General features: G+C 38.7%; 2 protein-coding genes across 6 annotated transcripts in view; one reads left to right on the top strand and one right to left on the bottom strand.

Moving 5' to 3' along the window:
• GPR176 (G protein-coupled receptor 176) overlaps window positions 1–2,741 on the bottom strand; it is a 39,291-nt gene extending 36,550 nt beyond the window's left edge. Inside the window, exon 1 of the mRNA XM_032689994.1 lies at window positions 2,539–2,741. The gene's annotated coding sequence lies outside the window, so the exon portion shown is untranslated. The remainder of the gene's footprint in view (window positions 1–2,538) is intronic.
• Window positions 2,742–3,280: 539 nt separating this feature from the next.
• Window positions 3,281–22,842, top strand: part of EIF2AK4 (eukaryotic translation initiation factor 2 alpha kinase 4) — a 37,253-nt gene continuing 17,691 nt past the window's right edge. For 4 of the 5 annotated variants that reach the window (XR_004357487.1, XM_032689986.1, XM_032689984.1 and 1 more), the window contains exons 1-20: window positions 3,281–3,510; window positions 5,191–5,306; window positions 6,434–6,536; window positions 7,671–7,844; window positions 8,844–8,924; window positions 9,371–9,519; window positions 9,941–10,056; window positions 11,574–11,731; window positions 12,166–12,701; window positions 13,046–13,155; window positions 13,696–13,853; window positions 14,190–14,602; window positions 15,337–15,406; window positions 16,538–16,621; window positions 17,813–17,935; window positions 18,393–18,497; window positions 18,737–18,794; window positions 19,482–19,561; window positions 21,021–21,122; window positions 21,799–21,849. Coding sequence is in view for 4 of the 5 variants with exons in the window: in XM_032689986.1 (XP_032545877.1) it covers window positions 3,358–3,510; window positions 5,191–5,306; window positions 6,434–6,536; window positions 7,671–7,844; window positions 8,844–8,924; window positions 9,371–9,519; window positions 9,941–10,056; window positions 11,574–11,731; window positions 12,166–12,701; window positions 13,046–13,155; window positions 13,696–13,853; window positions 14,190–14,602; window positions 15,337–15,406; window positions 16,538–16,621; window positions 17,813–17,935; window positions 18,393–18,497; window positions 18,737–18,794; window positions 19,482–19,561; window positions 21,021–21,122; window positions 21,799–21,849 (2,940 nt within the window). In the remaining variant the exon portion in view is untranslated. The remainder of the gene's footprint in view (window positions 3,511–5,190; window positions 5,307–6,433; window positions 6,537–7,670; window positions 7,845–8,843; window positions 8,925–9,370; window positions 9,520–9,940; window positions 10,057–11,573; window positions 11,732–12,165; window positions 12,702–13,045; window positions 13,156–13,695; window positions 13,854–14,189; window positions 14,603–15,336; window positions 15,407–16,537; window positions 16,622–17,812; window positions 17,936–18,392; window positions 18,498–18,736; window positions 18,795–19,481; window positions 19,562–21,020; window positions 21,123–21,798; window positions 21,850–22,842) is intronic. The other variant, XM_032689985.1, reaches the window with a different exon arrangement.

Here is a 22,842-nt window from a genome sequence, read left to right as displayed (position 1 = left end):
TTTTCCAGTAGTTGATGTCTCCTACTCACTCCCAGTGTGGCCCCAGGCTCAATCACCCTCTTACCCTTTTCTCTCACCTCAACTCATTCACCTTGTCCAACGAGTCCCATTTTTTCCTTGCTCTCCCCAGGCAATAATCAGCAGCTTCCACCATGCTTTCCACTCATCTTGTCTTTCATTAGACACTCAAATGGGTTTCTTCCTCCTTTTGGACATATCCTCTGTAACCAGAGCCTGACCTCCATCCCTTCACCTCCCTGCCACCTTCAAGGCACTGTTCCTCATATGAAGCGATCCCTTTCTCCAGCTCCTCCCTCAGGACGGGATGATGACTAAGACACCAGGCAAGGGCTAATGCTTGCTATCTACAGCCTACACTGTGTACCCTCTATGTTGTCGTTGCATAGATCTGCATAGTTGACATTAAGAAAGGATGACTTGGCTAAAGGAAAAGGTCCTGTGGAGATAGGATGGTCCCAGTTTGACTGGCAAATGGAACAGAAGAGAAGTAAGTTGTATGACCAGAACTTTGAAGGACGCCATGGCCAGAAAAGAAATGTTTGCCTGGATTAAAGGTCATTTAAATATTAAAATGCTGTATATGCTAATAAGTTTAATGAAGTACATGCTACCACATGAATGACTGTATTACGCAACTCTCCACTTAGATCATGCTATATGTAACATAGCAGGACCATAGCACAGATTGGAGGAGGGCAGACATCTCACCTGTTAGGAGAAAGACCCTGGAGACAGCGAACAGGCTATTCTGCTCTCCCTCCCCTCAACTGGGGATGCTGTCTTGATAAGCACGAATATTATTGTTACCCAGATTAACACAATATTATTAGAGATCTGTTACGGCTACTGCATTTATCAGTGGCAATTCTTACTCTGTATTTTTGTTGCTTCAATAAACTCCACTATTCATGAATTTGTGGTTGTAGAAGTTCCTGTTGAACACGGCCAGACATATAATGACAAATTGGTTATAGTCAGAATAAGCCCAGCTGCACCCAGCCCCTCTGATCTCTGGGGACAAGACAGAATGCAAGAGGGTTTATTTTGTGCCACACTTCTTGCTCTTAACACTCAGGACCCTTCCCCTCTCTCCTGCACTTCACCTAGGAAGACTGATCTCCCCTCACTATGCCCATGGGGAAGTGAAAGCACATTCTCACACCTCACTTCATTAAATTTTAATAGCTAGAATTAAATTTTAATGTTGTTACACATGATAGGTTTAATAATTTTGTCTTAAATTTTAGAAGGGAAGCTTCTGTCCAGATGCAGTCTTGCATATCTTTAGGGCAGGTGGATGTTCATTGCATTCCAGTAAATCTATGGGGAGCATATGAGTACTCCCCTCAGTAATGTAATTCAATTCAGTTTATGCAGGTTTTCACAAGGTTAGCTAGCAAAGCCACAGCACTGAAAAAGGTTGTCTCTTCCCCTTCATTCATCAAATTTTCACACTTCTGCTGGGGTACAAGACTTTTTAAAATAAATTCTCAGAATGTTTTCATGATTATGTCATGATTATCTGCCTTTCTTCTTGGAAACAATGAATCATTATAGAAGAAATTAAGAGAAAAAGAATAGCCTGAGGTAGACATCTGGTCTAGAAAATTTCATCTCAAACCATTAAAATTTTGCCAAGTCACAAAGAATGGGAACAATTGGGCAGCTTTAACAATGCATAATGTTGCCCGACCCCCCCATTGCTACACAGTGTAACACAGGAGAAGTTTCCCAGGTGCTGGGCTGTGTGCCCCGCACCACGTGCTTAGGAAGTATAAACCCATAATTTCTGTTAAAGGAAATTTTACTTGCGTTTCTTAATTACTTACTGCATCACAGCATCTAATTGGCCATTCTTGCTGTGTCTCTGTGTGGGAGAGAAGATGAATCTGTGCCCTGGAAACTTTTATTTCTTGTCTTTAACACAGGGAAACTAGTTATACAAATTGATAGATAAGCATACTCAACTGCACCAGAGGAAACTCCAGTGGTCAGTTACAGTGCCCCAGGTCATTTGACTGAGCAAAAGGAGATCTCTCTTGCTGTGAGATAAACACTACCCAGCTTTGGTCATGCATTTCCCACAAAAAACATGAGACAGAAATACATTACCACTAAAGACACATTCCAGGAGTGGTAAGGAATAGAGAACAGCATAACAACAGTGATACAATTTAATACTCGGCTTTGGTTAGGTACTAATGAACATTATTTAAGTGTGACTGAAAGATAAACACACACATGGAACAAGCTTTCAATTTCAGAAGGAAAATTGAGGGCTATAGAAACTGTTCATTAGCATAAGTCCCTCCTGAAGTGTTCTATAACAAAAAGTCTGTACTGGAAGGTCGGGGAGTAAAGTGAAAGTCACCAAAACTCGATTTATATATCTGGGTGCATGGTAGCAAGCTGTAGACTACTGTAACATTTTTCTTTGCCTGGGGATTACTCACCTAGTCAATAAGCTTGTATGTATGAATTTATTTGGGGTTTCTTTATTAAGATCCTAAAACTTACTGGAGGCTACATCTTGTGGCAGTCCTGTTCAGTAGTTACTACAAGAAGTGACCAAAGAAAAGCACATTTTCTTCTTTGGTTACCACTGCTCTCCTGAGAACCCCCAGCTTCCTCTCTCTGGCAAGTTCCACCAAGGAGACCCAGGGGCTGAGGGGTGTTCACCGGGTCTGGCCTCACTTTGTGTTTGCGGTTTAACTAGCAAAAGACTAAGGCTGCTTGCCCTCCACATGCTATTATTCACATAGTATTCATTACTGTGGAAATATTTTCATAGTTTTCACAGGAACTTGTATCCCGCCTCAGCTCTACATTAAATGCATTCTGAATTTTGTGGTTACTTTTCCCTTTTGCAAATCTTTCTCAAGGTCTATTAAAAAAAAATCTGCACAGTAACTAGTCGTATTTGCTGCGTATCTCTGTATTATAGGTATAACCGGACGCTTATCCTGGGGGAGGTCAGGCTGGGCATTAGGAAAAGATTCTTCACCCAGAGTGGTTGGTCATTGGAACAGGCTCCCTAGGGAAGTGGTCATGGCACCAAGCCTCCCAGAGTTTGGACAGTGCTCTTAGTCACAGTTTAGTTTCAGGCAGTCCTGTGAGGAGCAGGGAACTGGTCTCAGTAATCCTTATGGGTCCCTTCCAACTCGATATATTCCTGGTGGGCGAACCACCAGCCCCCAGAGTCGCCCCCCCCCCCGGCTCCTCCTCCTCCCGCCGCCGCGGGGGCGGTGCCGGGGCCGCGCTCCGGCGCCACTTCCAGGGGGGCAGCGCGGGTGCTGTCCGCGATGGCCGCCGCCCGCCCCCGCCGGGGCAGCTGACATGGCCCGGGCCAGCGGCGCGCAGCAGATGCCGGCGGAGACTGCCGGGGAACCGCCGGAGAGCTACCAGCTGCGGCAGGAGAACGAGCTCCAGGTGCTGGAGTCGATTTACGGGCAGGACTTCCAGGATCTGCGGCAGAGCCAGGCCTGGAAGGTAGTGAGCGGGGCCCGCAGGGTGCGGATGCTGCGGGGGGTGGAGCGGGTCGGGTCGGGTCGCTGTGCGGAGCGGGACTGGGGACGCGGCTGGCGCTGCCCCGGTGGTGCTGGTCCACGTCTTCCTTGAGGGGCGCGTCTCGCCTCCCCCCCAGCCCTGCAGCGGATCGCCCTTGCGATTAATCCTCAAGATAGAAGCCCTCGCACTATATGCAGTGCTGTGTTTATAAATTGTATTTTAATGAATTGTCAGGCTTTAAAAAAATTGCCTCTTAACTCATTGCTTAACCGACTAATTACATACCTGCTTAATAAATTAATCGCATCGGTATATATGATGATTTTGCGTGATTATTATAAGCTGTGGTTTTCTCAAACTGTGGCTGTTTCCATGATAACTTAATAGTTCAGCTTTCATTTTTATAGGTTTGGGGTTTTTTAGTTATAACTAGTTAGTGCTCAGGTCTAGTACTCACTACTCTCTTGCATTAAACTTTTGTGTCCACAACATCTAATTGATATTTTTTTCCAACTACGCTTTTGACACTGTTTTCCTGTACCTGGAGATACTGGTCACGCTGTTCTGTTCTCAAAGTTCACTTCTACTGTTGTTTCTTTTTACATTCTTTTGTATTTAATTTCTACAAAATATGTCATAGCCTCTGCTGTCTGTTTTTTCTGCCATAGATCTGAACTTAACATTTTTGCAGCAACTTTGTAACTTTTTTTCTTTTTTTCATGGAGTTTGGTGAGAACACTCTTAATTATTTATTGGGTTTTCAGAAGTGTTGCAAACCTCACTCCTTATTAAAAGTCAGGTAGTGACCTCCTCTTGACTTGACCTGTTCTCTTCCTTGCTGGAAATGCAAATGGAAAATAGAGGGCATAGTTACTATGTGTTTCCTTATTTGTTTTTCCATGTAGTCTTGCTTCCCTATCAATTTTTTGTGTTACTAAGACCTGGGTTGTTTTGTTGGTTTTTTTGGTGTTTGTTTGGTTTTGGTTTTTTTTGTTTGTTTGTTTTGTGGTGGTTTTTTTTTTAAGTTCTAATTGAAAAGAAAAAGATTCGAGTGTTGATATGGCCATATTTTACTTAACTCTGATTTCGAGTAGGTGATTTGAACAGGTTGGAGAGGGGGAAGACAAACCTTGTTAGAATTCTGGTTTATGTCTAACCCCAAAATATAACTAGAAAAAAAAAATACTGTCCATTTGTTTGGCCACATAAAGTGTATATCAGTGTGACATTATGGTCTGTTACCGTGTCAGAAAATAATGATTGGTGTTAGTGATCCAAACCAGAAAGAAACAATATTGGTTTTATAATAAATTTAATATGTGATATTCCATAAATAGCCCATGTTTATTTATTTTTTTCCTCCTACTGGTCTCCGGTAAGCACAATACAAGAGTTTTGTTGTAGAACCTCATTTTTGCTCAGTCTGAATAATCTTTCTAATAACTGTAACTATGTTTATCTGAAGAAGTTGCAAAAATATTCTGGATAAACTGTGGTAATCAGTGGCCCAGTTCACTGTCACTGAGCAATATCACTGCATTAACATATTTTTTTAGTTATTTGGATGGTCTAACCCGTATGCTACTATAATATATGTTTAGAGTTGAATGTTTTCATTAAAACAAAACCTTTTCAATCTGAAGTTTTTGTTTTGTGTTTTAGGTGCGACAGCCTCCTGAAATTAATTTAGTTCTGCGTCCTCAGGGATTGACTGGTGCTAATGAAGTGTATGCCAAAGTTGACCTGTGGGTCAAGTGTCCACATACTTACCCTGATACGTGAGTGAACATTAAAATATAACCTCGTCTCTGTTTTCCATAGTAAAGTGTAAGTTGAAAAAATATGTAGTTTTAGTCTTCAATGTTACTCTGGCTTTCTGCATGTCAGTATTTATTAAACGTGTGGTACTTTATAATATGCAACTCTAAACTTTGGCACGTGAATTGGATGTAGTCTTTTGTGCAATGGAGAATAATAGGGTCAGTGCAAGACTGCAGCCCCAATTTGTAGCTTGCAAATACATGAACACATGTTCCTATGCTAGTATCTTAGTGCCCTTCTTATACTTCAGCTTGTAACTCTTTCGGCTGACACGAAACCGAATTTCCTTTTTTAAAGCCATCTGCTGTCTTAGTTGTGTCTGCTGTCCTGTTTTCTGCTGGATTAGTCTTTTGGAAGAGTTCTCCGTAGAGAATGTGGAAGGAGTTGCAGGTGACACCTTCCCCCAGGATTTTGGGTTGGCAAGTGATTTCTGGGTTAAGTGTTGCTCTGTGCCCAGTTTTCTTCTGTCCGTATGCCACTGATAGTGTCCAAAGCATAACTCCCTTCAGTCCATCCATTTTTGCTGTGGCATGTATGGTGTACAAGGGAAGTGCTATTCCTTACTAAGTGATAGCTCAGTTATACCCTATAACAAGCACGTAACAGCTGAGATAGCATACCTACAGACACTTTGCTTGTTCACTTTATTTTAAATATTTTTTAAGTTTAGCTGATATTTATTTATTGCATATGTTTCTTGAGGTTTGTGTAAGCTGTATAGTGGTGATAAATAAATTTTAAACATCTGTTATGCTAGTAATATTTCAAAAGGCTTGTTAAGTAAATTACTAGTGAAGAGCTGAATTATAAGGTTCTGCAGGGTTTCTTTGGTAGTTCTACTGTTAAGTGTAACCGAAGGTAATCTGCAGCCAGAAAATTTGATGGTAGAGAATATGAAACAGTATTTCTGGCTTTATGTTGTATATGTAATGTTTATATTCTGTTTATTTGAGCATTGACTAATTGCCAAGTGACTACAAACTCCATTTCTTTTCTCTCACACACCGTTTTTATCAATATTCTGTTGCTTTTTCCACTCACTTTTTCTAATGAGGACTTTTATGTGTTTGTCGCTGTCCCTCAGAGTTCCTGAAATACAATTAAAAAATTCAAAAGGCTTGTCAAATGAGAAAATAAATGAACTAAAATCCAGATTAGCTGAACTGGCAAAACAGTGCCGTGGAGAGGTAAGAGCTTTTCACTTCCTTGAGAAATATACTCCGGACCAAATAGTTCTAAAAATTTTTGGTATAATATAGTGGAATACATCCACATTGGAAGTATAAGTTGCATTGCTCTTAAGGAAAGAGGGACTGTCTTTCTTAAGAATGTTTCTAATTAATGAAAGTTCAGACTGTGGATGCTCTTAAAATCCAGTGCCTATGTAAACAGTGCAAGCTTTATCTGTGTTCAAAGGTTCATGTTATTAGGTTTAGAGGTTCTGAGTTATTTCACAGTATGAAAAGCAATACTAACTCTTAAGAGCTTTCTGCACTTTTCAGATTAACTTGAATATTGTAAGAGGCCATACCTGTTTAAGCAAACAGCAATTCCCTGGGGAGTTTTTTGAATGGGATCTTGTTCATCTAGTGCTGAACTGAAGGGCAGGAGACCTTTCTTCTAACACGAGCTCAACACTTGACTTCTGTGGCTGTAGCACAGTCACTCCATGCCATTGTGCCTTTTTTTCTACTGTGTTTAGGAATAGCAATACTTGAGTTTCTCCTGAATTGGATAAAAAGAGAAAGAGAAACATAAAGCATAGAACTTGTATCTATTTTAAGAAATTTTATAAGTCCTCAGATATGTTTAGTATTTAAAATACATTTCCATTCTTTTTGAGGCTGAAATGATTCAAAGAATTACTAGCAGGCAAAGAATCCTTGGTGAAAACAGTGTTTATGGTATGTTTCTTATTGCTGTTTGGAAATGTTGCAGGTGAACACATTTGAATAGCTCCATTTGACTTTTTAAAAGTGAGACATACACAGCAGTGGATGTTATATGCTGAAATGGGATACTATTTTGCTTTCAATTTCCTAAGGCTGTCAGCTTTAGAGGTTTGGCAAGGGCTGCCTGTCATTCAGTCTTGCCACATCAAGTCTTTTTTCCGTTTGAATACTACTATTTTCATTGCCAATTTTTCCGGAGATACTTCAAAAAGAACTGTTTTAGCCAGGTACTGTTTTGTTCATTCTGTTCAATAACCAAAAATTTCCTCAAATTTTTCAGTATCTTTGGAAGTTGCTGCTTTGGAAATTGCAAAAAAGTGTTGCTTTTTTGAGTGGGTGTCATTTGACCGTGTGATGTACTTCTTTCAGGTGATGATATTTGAACTTGCCGACCATGTACAGTCATTTCTCAGTGAATATAATAAACCACCTTCCAAGTCTTTTCATGAAGAAATGCTAAAAAATCATCAAAAAGAACAAGAAAGATTAGCTCAGGAGGAATTGCGTAGGGCACAAGAAGTTAAGAGAAGAGAGGAGCAGGAGGTAAGAGAAATCAAAGTATGAATAACCCTGTATTCTTAACATAATCGTGATTTGAAAATCATTTTGCAGAGTGGTGCGTTTTAGTGAATTATTAGTTTGTCAGACCTGTCAGTATGACTTGACCAATATGCATTATATGAACTATCTGTTGCTCTAATTGTAATATTTTAATGATGTGCTTTTAACCCTGAGAAATCTTTATGCCTGAAAGAAACCTAAATGTTGATTCCTGATGCTGTGAAAATCGCTTATCAAGAGGACCTTATACATTAGGAAGAAATTCTTTACAGAGAGGGTTATCAGGCATTGGAATGGCCTACCCAGAGAGGTGGTGGATTCACCATCCCTGGAGGTTTTTAAAAAGAGATTGGACGTGGCCCTTAGTGCCATGATATAGTAATTGAAGGTGGATCAGGGGTTGGACTTCATGATCTTGGAGGTCTTTTCCAACCCAATCTATTCTATGATTCTATGATTTGCTTACACTTGTGTATACAGTAAGTGCATTCCATCTTAAACTGGGAAGTATTAGCCATCCAGACAGGTCTTTCACCTGTTGGGTGACTGGAATGTTCACTATGACAGACATCTCTAGAGAGCAAAAAATTTAATCTAAAGAGACCTGAGACCACCTACATCCTTCACTAGAAATGAGGTCTCACAGAGGCTAGTAGTGTGGAGTCTCCACACTGTGAGGAACGTGAATAGAATAGCTCTGGTTTGGTTTTAGTTTATCCCTCTGTCTTTTTTGTGTATGAAACTTTATTGTTGGGTCTGGCAGAAGTCATTTGCCTATAATTCCATTTTCCTATATGCTGTTAACTTCCTTAGGAGAGCTATTTTGACTTCTCTTTTTTATTCTTGTGACATCCACGAATCCTCTTTAATACTTTTGAAAAATCATCATAGCTCTTTTTTTTTTTTTTAAGCCAGAGTAAGATTTTAACAGTTGCATTGCATGTATTGTTCCATCTCTAACAACACCAAAATTCATTTCAGCAACGTGAAATCCTTAACGAGATTCAGAGAAGGGAGGAAGAGAAAAGAGAAGAAAGAAAAAAGAAAGAGATTGCCAAACAGGTATTCTTTCTAAGCAGGCGTGCAAAAAAACATTGCAATAAGTTCTTCCCAGAACTCTAATATATGCTTGTAAAACCTTGAGAGACTTACATGATTAAATTTTCCTGGACATCTTTTCTCATCCAGTGCTCCTAATAGATCTGGGTTAAAATAGCTTCTTGATGATACAGGTTTTATTTCTAGAATATACCAAGATATTTTCAAACACACATAGAAAGAAGTTGATATGTTAATGTTTCCAGTTTCTTTACATTCTTGTTCATGGGCAATGCTGAAAGGTAATTTCTGAAATCTCAGCACTTTTTTCCTTACCCTCACATATACATTTTTTATGAAAACATTACTTTAGTGATCTGGGTGCGTTCACAGAATAATAATTAAGTACTCACATATTTTGAAGATAGGAGTGGATTCTGTACTTATTTGGTGTCTTTCCTGATTTATAGGAACGTTTGGAAATAGCTGCTCTGACAAATCAAGAAAATTCTCACAGTAGAGACACTGCAGGATATAAAGTTTCTTCACGCTTAAATGGGAGCTGTTTGGAACATGGGGTGAACAGTAAACACCGACCAAATTCAACTGGACGCTCAAAGTATGTCAGTTTGCATGTAGATTTTTTAGATTTCAAAGTGAAATTTGAAGGCAAGGGAACAGTGTGTCATGTTCATCTGTTCATTTTGGTCTCTTCCTCCCCTGCCCTTTCATTTGATATGGTTTAACTAATTCATGTGCTCTGGATAACTTTGGACCTTTCCAATTTTTAAGGTCTGTATTCAACTCCTGGCTTTAAATATTGAGACCCAGTGCAGCATGATGTTGCTGCTAAAATACTGGGTTTCTAATCAGACACGTATTTTTGCTCTAACTCAGTATCTTTGAAATTAATGGATATTATCATTGGATGAAAAAGTCTTGAAAGCTAATCTTCTTGCAGAATTAATATATTTAGGGACTAGGGCATGTGGCAATACTCTCTTTTTGAGTTGGAGACAAATGTTTTGTTCACACTGCAGACGAGAACGACAGCTTTCTCTTAGTAATAATGAAGAACCACCTGGAAATTATGAAGTTTTGAACTTCAGCACAAGTGCTGCTGGGCAACTTACTGTCCATAAAGGAAAATGTCTAGGTAAGCAAAATTACAATTGTAGCTTGAAATACTGTTTTTGGGATTGCCTGTTTTGGTTTTTTTGGGTGGTTTCTGTTAATGAAACTTCCCTGTCCGACCATCCAGGAGGCACTCTGGCAGTCGCTCTAGCACCACCGGGGCTGGGACTGAAGTGCCTTTTCGGCTACACACCCCACACTCACACAGTCAGACCAGGTTTCCTTAATGGCTCCACCCCAGGTTTCCCATGGCAGAGTCTCAGATGTCCAGATCATCAGAACAATTTAATCATGGTGCAATAACTAAATAACAAGATTGACAGCTAGAGCCTGTGCCTCCAAAGGGGGATCCCGAACAAAGGAACCCCTGGGCTTTTATACCCTCACAGTCTAAGCGTGGGAAAGTCTGGGAGGTCTCGGCTCCTGCTGTCTCTGAGTGTGGGTCCATGGCTGGGCCATGGATCCCTGTGCCCTTTGTCATGCGTAGGTTGGCAGGTCACAGGCTCTTGCCTCAGGCTTGGGCTCCTGCCCCCCAGAGCTCAACCTGCAGCTCCACTGCAGCTGCACACCCAGCTACCTGCACTGAATGTATTCTTTAACAGTTTGTTTATTAACTTAAAACAATATTAACAGGTACAAGCAGCAAGGATAGAGAGAGTGCTATAGTGGATTGTGATATGTCACAATAAGAATGGGAGAGAGTAATAGGAAAAGTTAATTTGTGGTAAATGTCTCATGTTTTTCTAGACTATTTTAAATAAAAACTTTCTTCTCCAGGTACAATTACATAACTGAGTAGCCGTAAAAAAATCAAACTACCCTCTCAACATTTTATATTCTCGACATAACTAAATTAATACTGAAAACTATTTGCCTTTAAATTTAAATAGCTAGCTTGTCAGATATACGTGGCTACCAAGCAAGAAGTCACATCACGTGTCAGCTTTCAGTAACATGTGAAACTGCTGATAAGCACAGGGTTGGAAGGGCATACTTGCTCTCCTTCCCTCGCTGCTGATAGCAATGGCATAAAAGCAGCGGGTTTAGCAAAAACAGTCACCCTTTCAGAGCTGAAAGGCCTCCATGAAGTGCCCACATGAATGGACCATCATATGTTTTCACTGTTTGTTTTCAACACAGCGCTTCCTCAGTGGAGGGATGAACAGCCTGAAAGTCTCTGAAGCAAAGAGAATTTTATTATTTTGCAGTTCGAAGATGAACTGTGTGTAGAGTTTGGCATTTGCTAAGTAGGAAGGTTGTTCATGTATTAAAACTTGAAATTCTTTAAAATATGCAACAGTTTTTTGCCCATATAGTACTGCTTTCATTTGACTACTGCTGCATAACATTCAGTCTCATCAGACTGGATACTTACCGTACCTACTGTATAGATATGGATATTGTTTAGTTGTAAGTAGATTAATATTTTTGAACTTTGGAAAACAGGCTTACTGGTATTTATTTAGCATTTGCAGGAGCTCTTGTCAAGTCCTCAGAAACAAAAGAAGCCATGTTCCTCTTCTCTCCCTTTATTTACAGGCAGGGATGAACAACTTGGTAAATCAGTCTACAATGCCTTGGAAATTCGCAGTGGAGACTTTGTTTTAATATATGAGTGGGTTCTGCACTGGCAAAAAAAGATGGGAAAATTTCTTACAACGCAGGAAACAGAAAAGATTGAGAAGTCTAAGAAACAGGTAATGCCTATGTTTTGCATTTGGCTTAATCAAGATTAGGTGAGGCTCAGTGCTTTTCTTGAGGCTGCTAGTCTATATTAAACTTGAGAGAGTGGTAATGAGCTTTAAAATGCTGATGTTTAGAGTATCTGCACAAAAGAAGATGAGTATATGGGGTATTCAGGAGTTCCTTTACAATAATATAAATGCAAGAAAGTGTGTTTGCAAGGATGCGTAAATAAAATAATAAAATATTAAAATTCTGAAGAAAGAGGGAATCAAGCTTACCTGTCAGAAATCGATGCTGTACCTTCCCCTTGTGTACAGTATTTCCTTTTTAGAAAAGAACGAGGATGTTATATATTTTGTACGTATTTTGTATATGTTATATATTTTAGTAGTGATGTGTTCACAAGATATGACACAATGCATGTTATGTTGTGTTTCTCTACCAGCTTCAGGGTGCAGAAACAGAGTTCAGCTCACTGACGAAGCTAAGTCACCCAAACATAGTACATTATAAATGTATGAACCTTAAAGAACGGGACGATTCAATTGTGGTGGATATTTTAGTGGAGCACATAAGTGGTTGCAGCCTTTCTACATACTTACACAAAGAGACTCCAGTTCCAGTTGAGCAGTTGCGCCATTATGTAACCCAGATCTTGTCAGCTCTCGACTACTTGCACAGTAATTCAGTAGTGCACAAAGTTCTTTGTGCTTCCAGTGTCCTGGTAGATGCTGAAGGCAACATCAAGGTGACAGACTACAGCATTTCCAAGCGCTTGGCTGATATCTGCAAAGCAGATGTTTTTGAGCAAACCAAAGTTCGTTTTAGTGAGGATGGTCTTCCCAACAAACCTGGAAAAAAAGGCGATGTATGGCGTCTGGGCTTGCTTCTGCTTTCACTCAGCCAGGGCCAAGTAACCAAGGAATTTCCAGTTGCTGTTCCTACCAGTTTACCTGCTGACTTCCAAGACTTTCTGGGAAAGTATGTTTGTTGCATCCATGTATTTTTTGTTTGTTTGTTTGTTTTAAAGATTTGAACAGGTTTTTTAAAGAACAGCTAAGCCCTCTTGTATTGCTAGTTGTAGATTTTAGAGAAGAGGTGATTGCTGTCTTATGGCTCAGGCTGGTAATTGGTTTTTGGGAGAGTGTCTGGTGCTCTCTTTTTCTCTACTTTGCCACCATGTGTCACTGTGAATAAGTCCTTTAGTCTGTCTTTGCTTCTTATTCCCATCTGAATGATACAGGTGATAATTTCTTAAATATAACGAGAAGTCTTTGAACGTTTATGCCTGATATAAAATAGTTCTATCCTTGGTTTCCTAATAGGTGTGTTTGCTTGGAAGATAAAGAAAGATGGACTCCTCAGCAGTTGTTACAACATAGTTTTATAAACATTCCACGAATAAAAATACCTGTAGCTGAAGAAAATCTAGATGGTAAGGAACTTGGTTCTTCTCATATTCTGCTAAATAAGTGGTTACATGCTTGCAATAACAGAAAAATTGAGCTGTGCTACAGCTTCACAAGACGGCACGAGTGTTTTACATGAACTAACTTAAAAGCTAGTGTGGTCTTTAACTTTTCTATCTATGACTAGCTGGGGTGGACTGACTAATGTTGTTTCTTCAGTAGAAGCAGCTTGTGCTTTAATGAAACCTGTAAATTCATCACGTCCTGCATGGCGTAAATGTAGACCTAACTTTGTCCTTGGAAGATGGTGTTCCAATGAGACTTCTTTGCTTGTCTTGTTCTTGTTAAAATCATTCCTTTGTCTAGTGTAATGTTAGTAATTAAAAACTGTACGAAGGTTTATGCTTGTACCAGAACTTAACTCTACATGGCATAGCACTTCTGTATTCTAGGTTTTAGTTGCACTTGAAGTTATTTAGGTTTTATCTCCTTCATGGTACTTACTTGACAGTCCCTCATGCCTTATCCCCATATTATCACAGGTGGTAACTTTGTCTTCATTACAGATTCAGCAGGTGTAGATTGCATCGAGACAGTTATACCCAGCAGTCAGATATCCAGCGCTTCATTCTTCGCAGAAACACAGAGACAATTTTCACGGTACTACAATGAGTTTGAAGAGCTAAAATTACTTGGCAAAGGGGCTTTTGGAGCAGTCATCAAGGTATGGTATAAAAATTATTTTCTCTAGAATCCTTTTTGGGGGTGTTTGTTTTCTCTGAAGCAAAACAATATATTCAATGTTTGCATGGTTTTATTTATCTGCCAGTGTGCTGTCTGTAGTGTGTTTTTTATCTGGAATTGAATAGGCTGAAAAGTTTTGCAAGAGGTTTCTGGGAATCTGTGGAGAAGCCTGTCAGAGTGGGGAAGCTTGCATTTGAATTGTAGTCATTTTCCAGGTGGAAGGAAGACTTCCTGTTTCATGAAATTATTCTGCTTCTGGCTCTGCTTGGTAAGACCTTTTTAAGCATTTGACTTTAGATTAATTTAAATTTTGCAGGTAAGAAATAAGCTTGATGGTTGCTATTATGCTGTGAAACGTATTCGTGTAAACCCTACCAGCAAGCAATTTCGGAGGATTAAGGGAGAAGTAACGTTACTTTCCCGCTTGAACCATGAGAACATTGTGAGGTATTACAACGCTTGGATAGAGAAACATGGAAGTCCTGTTCCCACTGTGTCATCATCTGAAACAACCGAAGAGAGAACAACACCCTCCAAAGCTGGTCTCTTCATTCTTAGCACTGAGGAGACAAATGATGTGGAAACTAATGCTCCTCCTCCAGTTTTGACAAGTTCAGTTGAGTGGAGTACTTCATGTGAAAGATCCTCCAGCAGCAAATTCAATGGAGCTGATCAGGAGTCCAGTGATGACGATGATGACGGTGACGGCGTGTTCTCGCATTCATTTTTGTAAGTAGGCTTCAGTATTGGTACTGTCAGGGACATGAACAGAGTTAATTTTTCCAAGTTTGTGTCTTTTACCATTCTTGCGTCTTTTGTCAGAAGTAGTTCACTGCATTTTTATTCTGTCCCCTTGTTCAGAAACAGTGTATTTGCCAGCAGTCAGGTAGCCAGGAAGAGGAAACTTTGTTGCTCTTTGAGGAGAATTTTGGTTTGGACTTCATGAAGTTTCTTATTATTTGTACCAGAATGCATGACTGTTTACCTTCTGTTGGACTGTCTTGTCCAGCCCTGAGAGTAAGGGGTTTTTAATAAACAATAACAGAAATATTACAGATCTTGAAAAATACCAAACTTACCCTTTCTTTTTTGTTTTGGTTTTTACTAATGTAAAAACCATATCTTCCTCCGTGTATGGTCTGGCTCTTTCACAGTGACTTTTTTTTTTTTTTTTTTTTAAGCAAGTAATATCTCAGTTTTGCTTACTGCATATAGAAATTAAATTCTACTGATGCAAATATGTACCTTCCTTTTTAGAGACTGGGCTATCAAAGGAAGTGTTGCTTTGCAAGCAGGATACTTTTCTGGGTATTGTTTTCTTTTGCTTTTTTTTTTAAGGCATCTAGTTCTTCAGCAGAAGCTTAGATTTTCTTTTTTCCCCCACAAATAATTTCCAGATTTCTTAGTAAATATTTCTTGGTATGCAGAACTTTTGGGGTTTTTTTCTTTCTCTTTTTAAACAGGCCAACTACAGATTCCGACAGTGAAATAATTTTTGATAATGAGGAGGAAAACAGTAAAGGTCATTCCCCGGTAAGTATAAAGCAAGTAAAAGCTAAAAGATCATAAAATAGTCTTTGACAAACAGGTCAGTTAGGAAGTTTTGTTTTGCTTCTGATGTAAGTACAAAACCATATAAGGTGATGTTCCATTAGAGTAGATGTTGTGCCATTGTGAGCTGCATTCCATAGAAATCAGTCTGATGCAGCTAATCTGGATTCTATTTCCTGTAGTCTTCATTGAGCTAAATGTTAGGTTTTTTTAGTCATGAGCCAGGTTATTGCAAATTTAACACTTCATTGTGTACATGACTTTGGATTACATGGCCTTACATCATCCAAATGTTGAAATCCTGTTCTGCTTTTAGATACTATAAACCAATCTATCTGCTCATACTATCCACTTTTTGAAAGTGGGTACAATACATATTGCTAGCGGTCAAAAAGAGAGAGGAAGTCAGTATAGCGTCTAAGGTTTCAGTTGATTTTCAGATTTTGTGTCACAGCACTATATCACTAGAAAGTTAATGCACAGTTTTCTACAGCATCTGGAATACGTCGTTGCCAATCCTGATGATCTGTAACATGCTCTTGTTAAAGCTTCATCTCCTTCCTCTTTCTGTTTTAATGTACATTGGCATGAGAATGTTTTCAGTATAGAATTTAATGGCAAAAGAACGCACTGCCATATTATTAAACGTACATATTATTATATATATTATTATACATACATATATATTGTATATATACACACCATATCAAAGTTGTTAGTTGAGGGTGGGGGTTGCGTTATTTATCAAGCAAGCTTTGTATCTTTTAGTTTCAAATTTTATTTTTTTTTTGTTTTTTTTTTAACATGACAGACTGAAATTTAGCTTTCATCTAGATCTTCTGGAATGCTTTGCCTCCAGTGTCTAATGGTGGCAAAATGTTACTCATTTTCACTTTGAAAATGAGAGTTTAGTCACACCTGGTTTTCTCTTTTATTTAGAAGCAGTGGCATTACAAAAATGTCGTTATATTATTTTGCTATTTTTCAAAACTAACCATAGAAGGTGAGTTCTCATCAATGTGTTCCAGCCATTAAAAGATAGTAGTATGCATAATAAAAAAGTCTGCACAGCTTCCTGTAGCTAACTGTTCTGTTGACTTTTTTGTGATAAAGAACGAAGAAGGCAATGAAAAGAATAGCCATGGAGGAGAAGACAGGACACCGGTCGTTCAGACAGTGCATTACCTGTACATTCAGGTACAAACATGGTTGTGTTTTCAGATAAAAGGATACTGTTTATTTCAACCTGCAAAGACTAGTTGCTGGTTTTCACGAAAAGAGTAATGACCTTTAAAAACGTAAATGAGTAAGTTCAATGTTGTTTTTGCAATAGACTGGTTTTCTAAAGGCTTGGCTGGTGGAAGGCACTGTGCAGTGCACATGGCTTGTTATGCCTTCCAGGGCTCTGTAGTTGTACCTGGAGAAAGCAGTTTTGTAGCGCCATAGTGCATATTAGGATAATTGTTGTTGCTTGTGTACAAGTAGGAGCTGGCAATTCCTGACCTAACCATAGAACAACCCAACCAGCCAACCTTTGAGACCATGACTTCCAAAGCACTACTTTTCCTCGTGCTTGTTGTTTGTTTAGAATATCCATCCCAATCTCGTAATGCTGTAGCTGGTGTTCCTCAGTTTGGTTATGGTGTTAATTCACAATGTGGAGTTGAAATATACTGTGTTGAATTCCAGAGGTGAAGTTGTCTTTCACAGATATGAAAAATTCCTCATTCTTTTCAATGGCACAATATTGTGTATGCACTTTATTTTAATACAAAACAGTGATATGCAAAGCCACCGTGTGGCTCTAACAGTGGACACAAAATGAAATTCCCTCAGGTTTGCAACTAAAGGCTTTACTACTGCATCTCCTTTGTGTCAGGAGTTAGATCGTTTCTGGGAAAAGTCAATTATCATAGCTAACTGTTCTGTGGTGATGTGCAATTTTTTATAATGCACTTAATGCTGGAGGTTGTCTAGAAGGAAGATACAATTAAATGTAATTAGATTTTAATAGGCTTGTTTGCATGCATTGTGTATATTCATAATATAAAGAGTTAAGATGCCAAGTAAAAAAAAAGCCAGAGATTCTTTTGAGTTTGGGTTAAACACACATTATGGCTTGGCTGTTTTCACCTTGTTAACATTTATGTTAGAGAATATGCTACTCTGCAAGCTTATACTGTTGTTCAAGAAAAAGGAGTAGGACCCAAAAGTGGATGTATGTTTTCTAGCTAAGACAGCTCTCAGGAAAATTCCAAACAGCTCCATGCTTTGGGGGTACTACTTGCTCACGAACCATGGTAGCAATATGCTTACTGACACAAGTTTCTGATAGTCTGTTGTCTTGACAAAACTGTTCTTCCTTCCCTCTGTCCCCTATGTATGAAGATGGAATATTGTGAAAAGAGCACGTTAAGGGACACTATTGATCAAGGGTTATATGAAGACACCAGTCGGCTTTGGAGGCTTTTCCGAGAAATTTTGGATGGGTTAGCTTACATCCATGAAAAGGTTAGTAAATATGACAGTTATGACATATCCATAATATCTGTGCTATGCCTCTCTGTGGGTTTCTTAATATTCAGTTTGGGGCATTTATTAAGGTTTTTTTCTTTGCCCTTTCCATTATTAATCTGTTCTTGGGGTTTCAAATATTTTATGTTTAAACTTGAATTTTATGATGAACCACTTCAGATTTTACCCATTTGTCATAAAGATTTTACCATCTTTTAAAAACAGTCTGTTAGATAGCTGGTAGCACTGAAAATTGTTCCTAGCTTCTGGGCTACAGACTACAGTCTGTCTGCAAAATTATTCTTCAGTGACTTAGCAGTAGACTTCCCACTGTAATAAAAGAATATAATATGATTCTCCAGTCTGTTATATAGAGTTTTATTTTTAATTATTAATTTTTAATTATTAGAGTTTAATATTCTGTGGGTCTTTTTTTACTGTCCTGCTGTAACAGGGAATGATCCACAGAGACTTGAAACCTGTGAACATCTTTTTAGATTCAGATGATCATGTGAAAATTGGTGATTTTGGTTTAGCTACAGATCATCCAGCAAATGCAGTAAGTACAGCTTGAAGTGAATGAAAAAACTCCTTGAATATGGTGATGTAATTACATGAAAGGTGAAAATAAAACACAGAGTCCAATGAGCATGATGTTTTTATACTGTGAATGCCATAAAGTTGTTTAAATTTCTAAGGTTCTAGAATTAAACCATGTACTACCAACCAAAGTGGAAAGAAAAGCCAACAGAAGTGTTTCCTGTATTATTTACAATATGTCTGTTTCACTGATTTCAGATGCTCTCTAAACAAGAAGAAAATCTCTCCGATGGTTCTGCTATGTCTGACCCATCAGGTTAGTTTACATTGCAGCTTGTTCTAAATTATTTTAAGCAAACATTTGTATTATGCAGTCTTGTATACTCTGTTAGAACTTCCTTTCGTTCTTTGAAATAATACTTTTTTTAATTGAGGCCAGGGACAGGACATATCAACCACCAACTCTTGGGTAGATATATTACATATAATCTGGCAGTTTTGCCCGTTATCTAAAAATTAATTTACTTCCACTACTGGCCTTCTGCCACAGATCAGTGCTTTCCTCTGGTGAGGTATATAGACATCCTGTATATCTGTTCCATCTGCACTTCTGTTCTCTTGCCTATACAGGACAATTTCAAGACTTCGGGGTCTTTTGGTTGGGTTTGAAGGTTTTTTTTGACACTGTTGAGCCTGTTTAGAGGCTGAGTTTTGTGTTTTGGGAAAACTTTAGTACATGGTATGTCTTAAGATGAGTGAGTGTACTGGAAATGAAATTTCGTTGTAACATTTATGTGCTGACTTACTACAAATCTGTATAGCAATAGATATGTCAATCTACAGTAGATAAACCTGTGAAGTTTGACTGTCTTGTTTTGCCAACTGTTCTCAACTGGGTCTCTCTCAATAAGGACTGAGCTCCAACCTAGAAGAAAGAGGATGTTTTTTTGATGTTGCATTTCTTTTCCACATGAGACTCGTACTCTCATCTTTTGCCATGTAGGTAATTTGACGGGGATGGTTGGCACCGCGCTGTATGTCAGCCCAGAGGTCCAGGGAAGCACTAAATCTACATACAATCAGGTATGATTGGAGTAGACTTAATAAAAAGGTAGCATGGAATCTAAGGTGTACCAGGTATGATTTGGATCATTCCTCCTCGACAAAGGTGAATTCAATGTGAAACAGGGTGTGGTGAGATTGCTGTGATAATCAGGGGAATTAAATGTTCCTTCAAGAAGAAACCAAGGGTAGAAGGATGTGGGCAAGCCAGTTTTTCTGCCTGTGCTGTGATCATGACTGGATGCAAGGAACTTCAAGTTGAAAGCATGTAATCATGGAGGGCCTTTATAACTGAATAGTATAGAAAGCTTACAGTCTTTAGTTAAGGTAAAATGTCATCATCAAAAGTATATATTGCTCCTTTGGAGTTCTAGACTGTGATTTGGAAGGTGGGGATGCATTGTTTTTCATCAAAGAAAATCCTGTTTATATGCAGAGATAAACTAAATTTTAAAGCAAGAATGTTTTCGAAGTGGAAGTCATAGAATCATATAATGGTTTAGGTTGGAAGGGAGCCCAAAGATCATCCAGCTCCAACAACCTGCTATGGCCAGGGACACCTGGCCATACCAGGTTGCTCCAAGTCCCACCTAACCTCGCCTTGAACATTTTCAGTGATGAGGAATCCACAACTTCTCTGAGCAACCTGTTCCACCCTCACAGTAAAGAATTTTTTCCTAATATCCAGTCTAAACCTACTTTCTTTCGGTTTAAAGCCATTCCCCCTTGGCCTATCACTAAATGCCTTTGTAAAAAGTTCCTCTCCAGCCTGCTTGTAACCCCTTTGGGTACTAGAAGGCTGCAATGAGGTCTCCTCGGAGCCTTTTCTTCTCCAGGCTGAACAATCCCAATTCTCTCAGCCTTTCCTCGTAGGAGAAGTGCTCCATCCCTTTAATCATCTTTCTGGCCCTCCTCTGGACTTGCTCCAGCAAGTCCATGTCCTCCTTATGTTGGAGGCCCTGGAGCTGGATGCAGTACTCCAGGTGGGATATCATGAGAGTGGAGTAGATGAGGAGAATCACCTCTCTCAACCTGCTGGGTCACACTGCTTTTGATGCAGCCCACGATGAGTTTGGAGTTCTGGGCTGCAAGTTGCACTGTCAGATCATATTGAGCATCTTGTCAACCAACATCTCCAGATCCTTCTTAGGGCTACTTCCAATCCATTCTCTGCCCAGCCTGTATTTGGACTTGGGATTGCCCCAACCCAGGTGCAGGACCTTGTACTTGGCCTTGTTGAATTGCATGAGGTTCACACAGGCCCAGATCTCAAGCCTGTCCAGGTCCCTCTGGATGACATCCTTTCCCCCCAGCATAATAAATAATAAAAAACCCACAAAAAGATGCACAAAAAACCCCACCGTTCTCTCCAGTTGTAACACACTGTGAAATTTAACCTAAACATTTTTTTTCCTCTGCTATTCTTTGGAGAATTCATTGTAATGTGTAAGTTTTTCTTTTTTTTTTTTTTCTTCCTTAGAAAGTGGACCTGTTCAGTCTGGGTATAATATTCTTTGAAATGTCCTACCATCCTATGAATACTGCATCAGAAAGGATCTTTGTTCTTGGTCAGCTAAGGCTGGTAAGTACACAGATATGAAACATACTAATTCTATGCATCAAATAGTTTGTTAAGAGAAGTAAAAGCATGCAATACATAACAAAAAATGTTTCCATATGGAGTGCTTAAAAACAAAGTTTGCAAAACATACAATGAAAAGTGAAGAATAAAATTCAGGCTGGCACTGACCCACAGTGGTAGTGGACCAAGGGTTTGACTTGATGATCTCAGAGGTCCCTTCCAACCTGGCTGATTCTATGATTCTGTGATTCCTTTAATGTACTGGATTCTAATGGTATTGCCATCAGTCACTGTTCCATCTGTGAAACTAATGTTTATAGTAGAGAATATTAGAGGTGTAAATGTCAGATAAAGGCATCACAGCTTTAGTATACCTAGGTTTAGGCCTGATGGGTCTTTCTCAGGAATCAGTTGGTATTTTAGTCTGTAAATGCTTGTGATTATGAGTTGTATTTTCATTATACAAAACAACATTAAAGCATTCTTTTCCTTTTAGCTATACAAACTAACTTTGCAATGTGGGGGTTTACTTGTTTATTTGGGGTTTTTTTGTTGTTTTTCAACGGGCAATGAAAATGCTTCGTTTCTCTATAAATATGTAGAACTTAAAAATAAGACTAATCTGAGCAAGCTGGACTGCTTGTTGTAATTCGTATGTGAATTTTGTTTTTGTTAGCCCACTATTGTATTTCCCAAGGATTTTGATGAAGTCAAGCATGCAAAGCAGGTAATTTTGAAGATATTTTAACTATTAGGTATTCCCTGTCAGGAAACATTAGTTATGTTTTTTTCTTCCTAATTGCCCATTTAATTCCCCACTTAGTATGCTCTGCCAAGTTCTTACATGACATTAGAACAAAGTAAGGAAAGAAAATCTCAAAAGAATATTCTGAGTTGACATGGAAATATATTTACCCACAAAATTCCCTGAGCACAGTCATAAAGAAATTTAGCATTCACTGGCACACCTTTTAAGCTCTGAGAGACAATTTTGACTTTTTACGCTCAGAGAAATGGCAGCTTTAAATTGTTTAACTTTTAACCTAAACTATTGGAAAGAAATCTGTGTCACGTAACAGAAAAAGATGTGCAAGCTCAATTGGCTGCTCCGAGCTTGAAAGAGCTGCCAAGAGCTGTTCTGAATGCCTCCATGGCAGAGTGTTGAAATAATAAGTGTAATCTTTTTTGGACCATCAAGATAGCTTTTCCCTTGTGCTGGTCAACTCTTTTGTTGACCATTAGTATTAATTTTTTGTCTGTTATGCTTGTAGAATAGCAATCTGCATGTTACTAGCACCATAAAAATGTTTCCATCTTGTACATTTTACTGAAATATGCCAGGAAGATTCCCCCTTCTTTATTATTTGTATCTCTCAAATCTTTGTTTTCATGCACACAATTCTGCTTTTTTATAACTTGGTAGAAAAAGAGATGCCAGAGCTAGCACACCATGGAACAACAAAGGATAAGGATATTACATATTTTGTCAATCCAGAAGGCACATTTCTAATAATTTTTGTAGTTTAGTAAATTTATTCAGATGATAATAGAATATACTTAGAATTTAATAAGCAAATAATATGCACCCCAGAGATTCAGATCCTGCTTTTTTTTGTCCCCTGTAAAGTCTCAATTTTTTTATTAAAGTGATGTGACTAACATTTGTTGTAAACACTCTAATTTACAAAACCTTTCTAATCTATAACACTTTGATATAATT

The sequence above is a fragment of the Chiroxiphia lanceolata genome, chromosome 6 (genome assembly GCF_009829145.1).
Source record: "Chiroxiphia lanceolata isolate bChiLan1 chromosome 6, bChiLan1.pri, whole genome shotgun sequence".
Lineage (NCBI taxonomy): Eukaryota > Metazoa > Chordata > Aves > Passeriformes > Pipridae > Chiroxiphia > Chiroxiphia lanceolata.
This window is presented reverse-complemented; position numbering and strand designations above follow the sequence as displayed.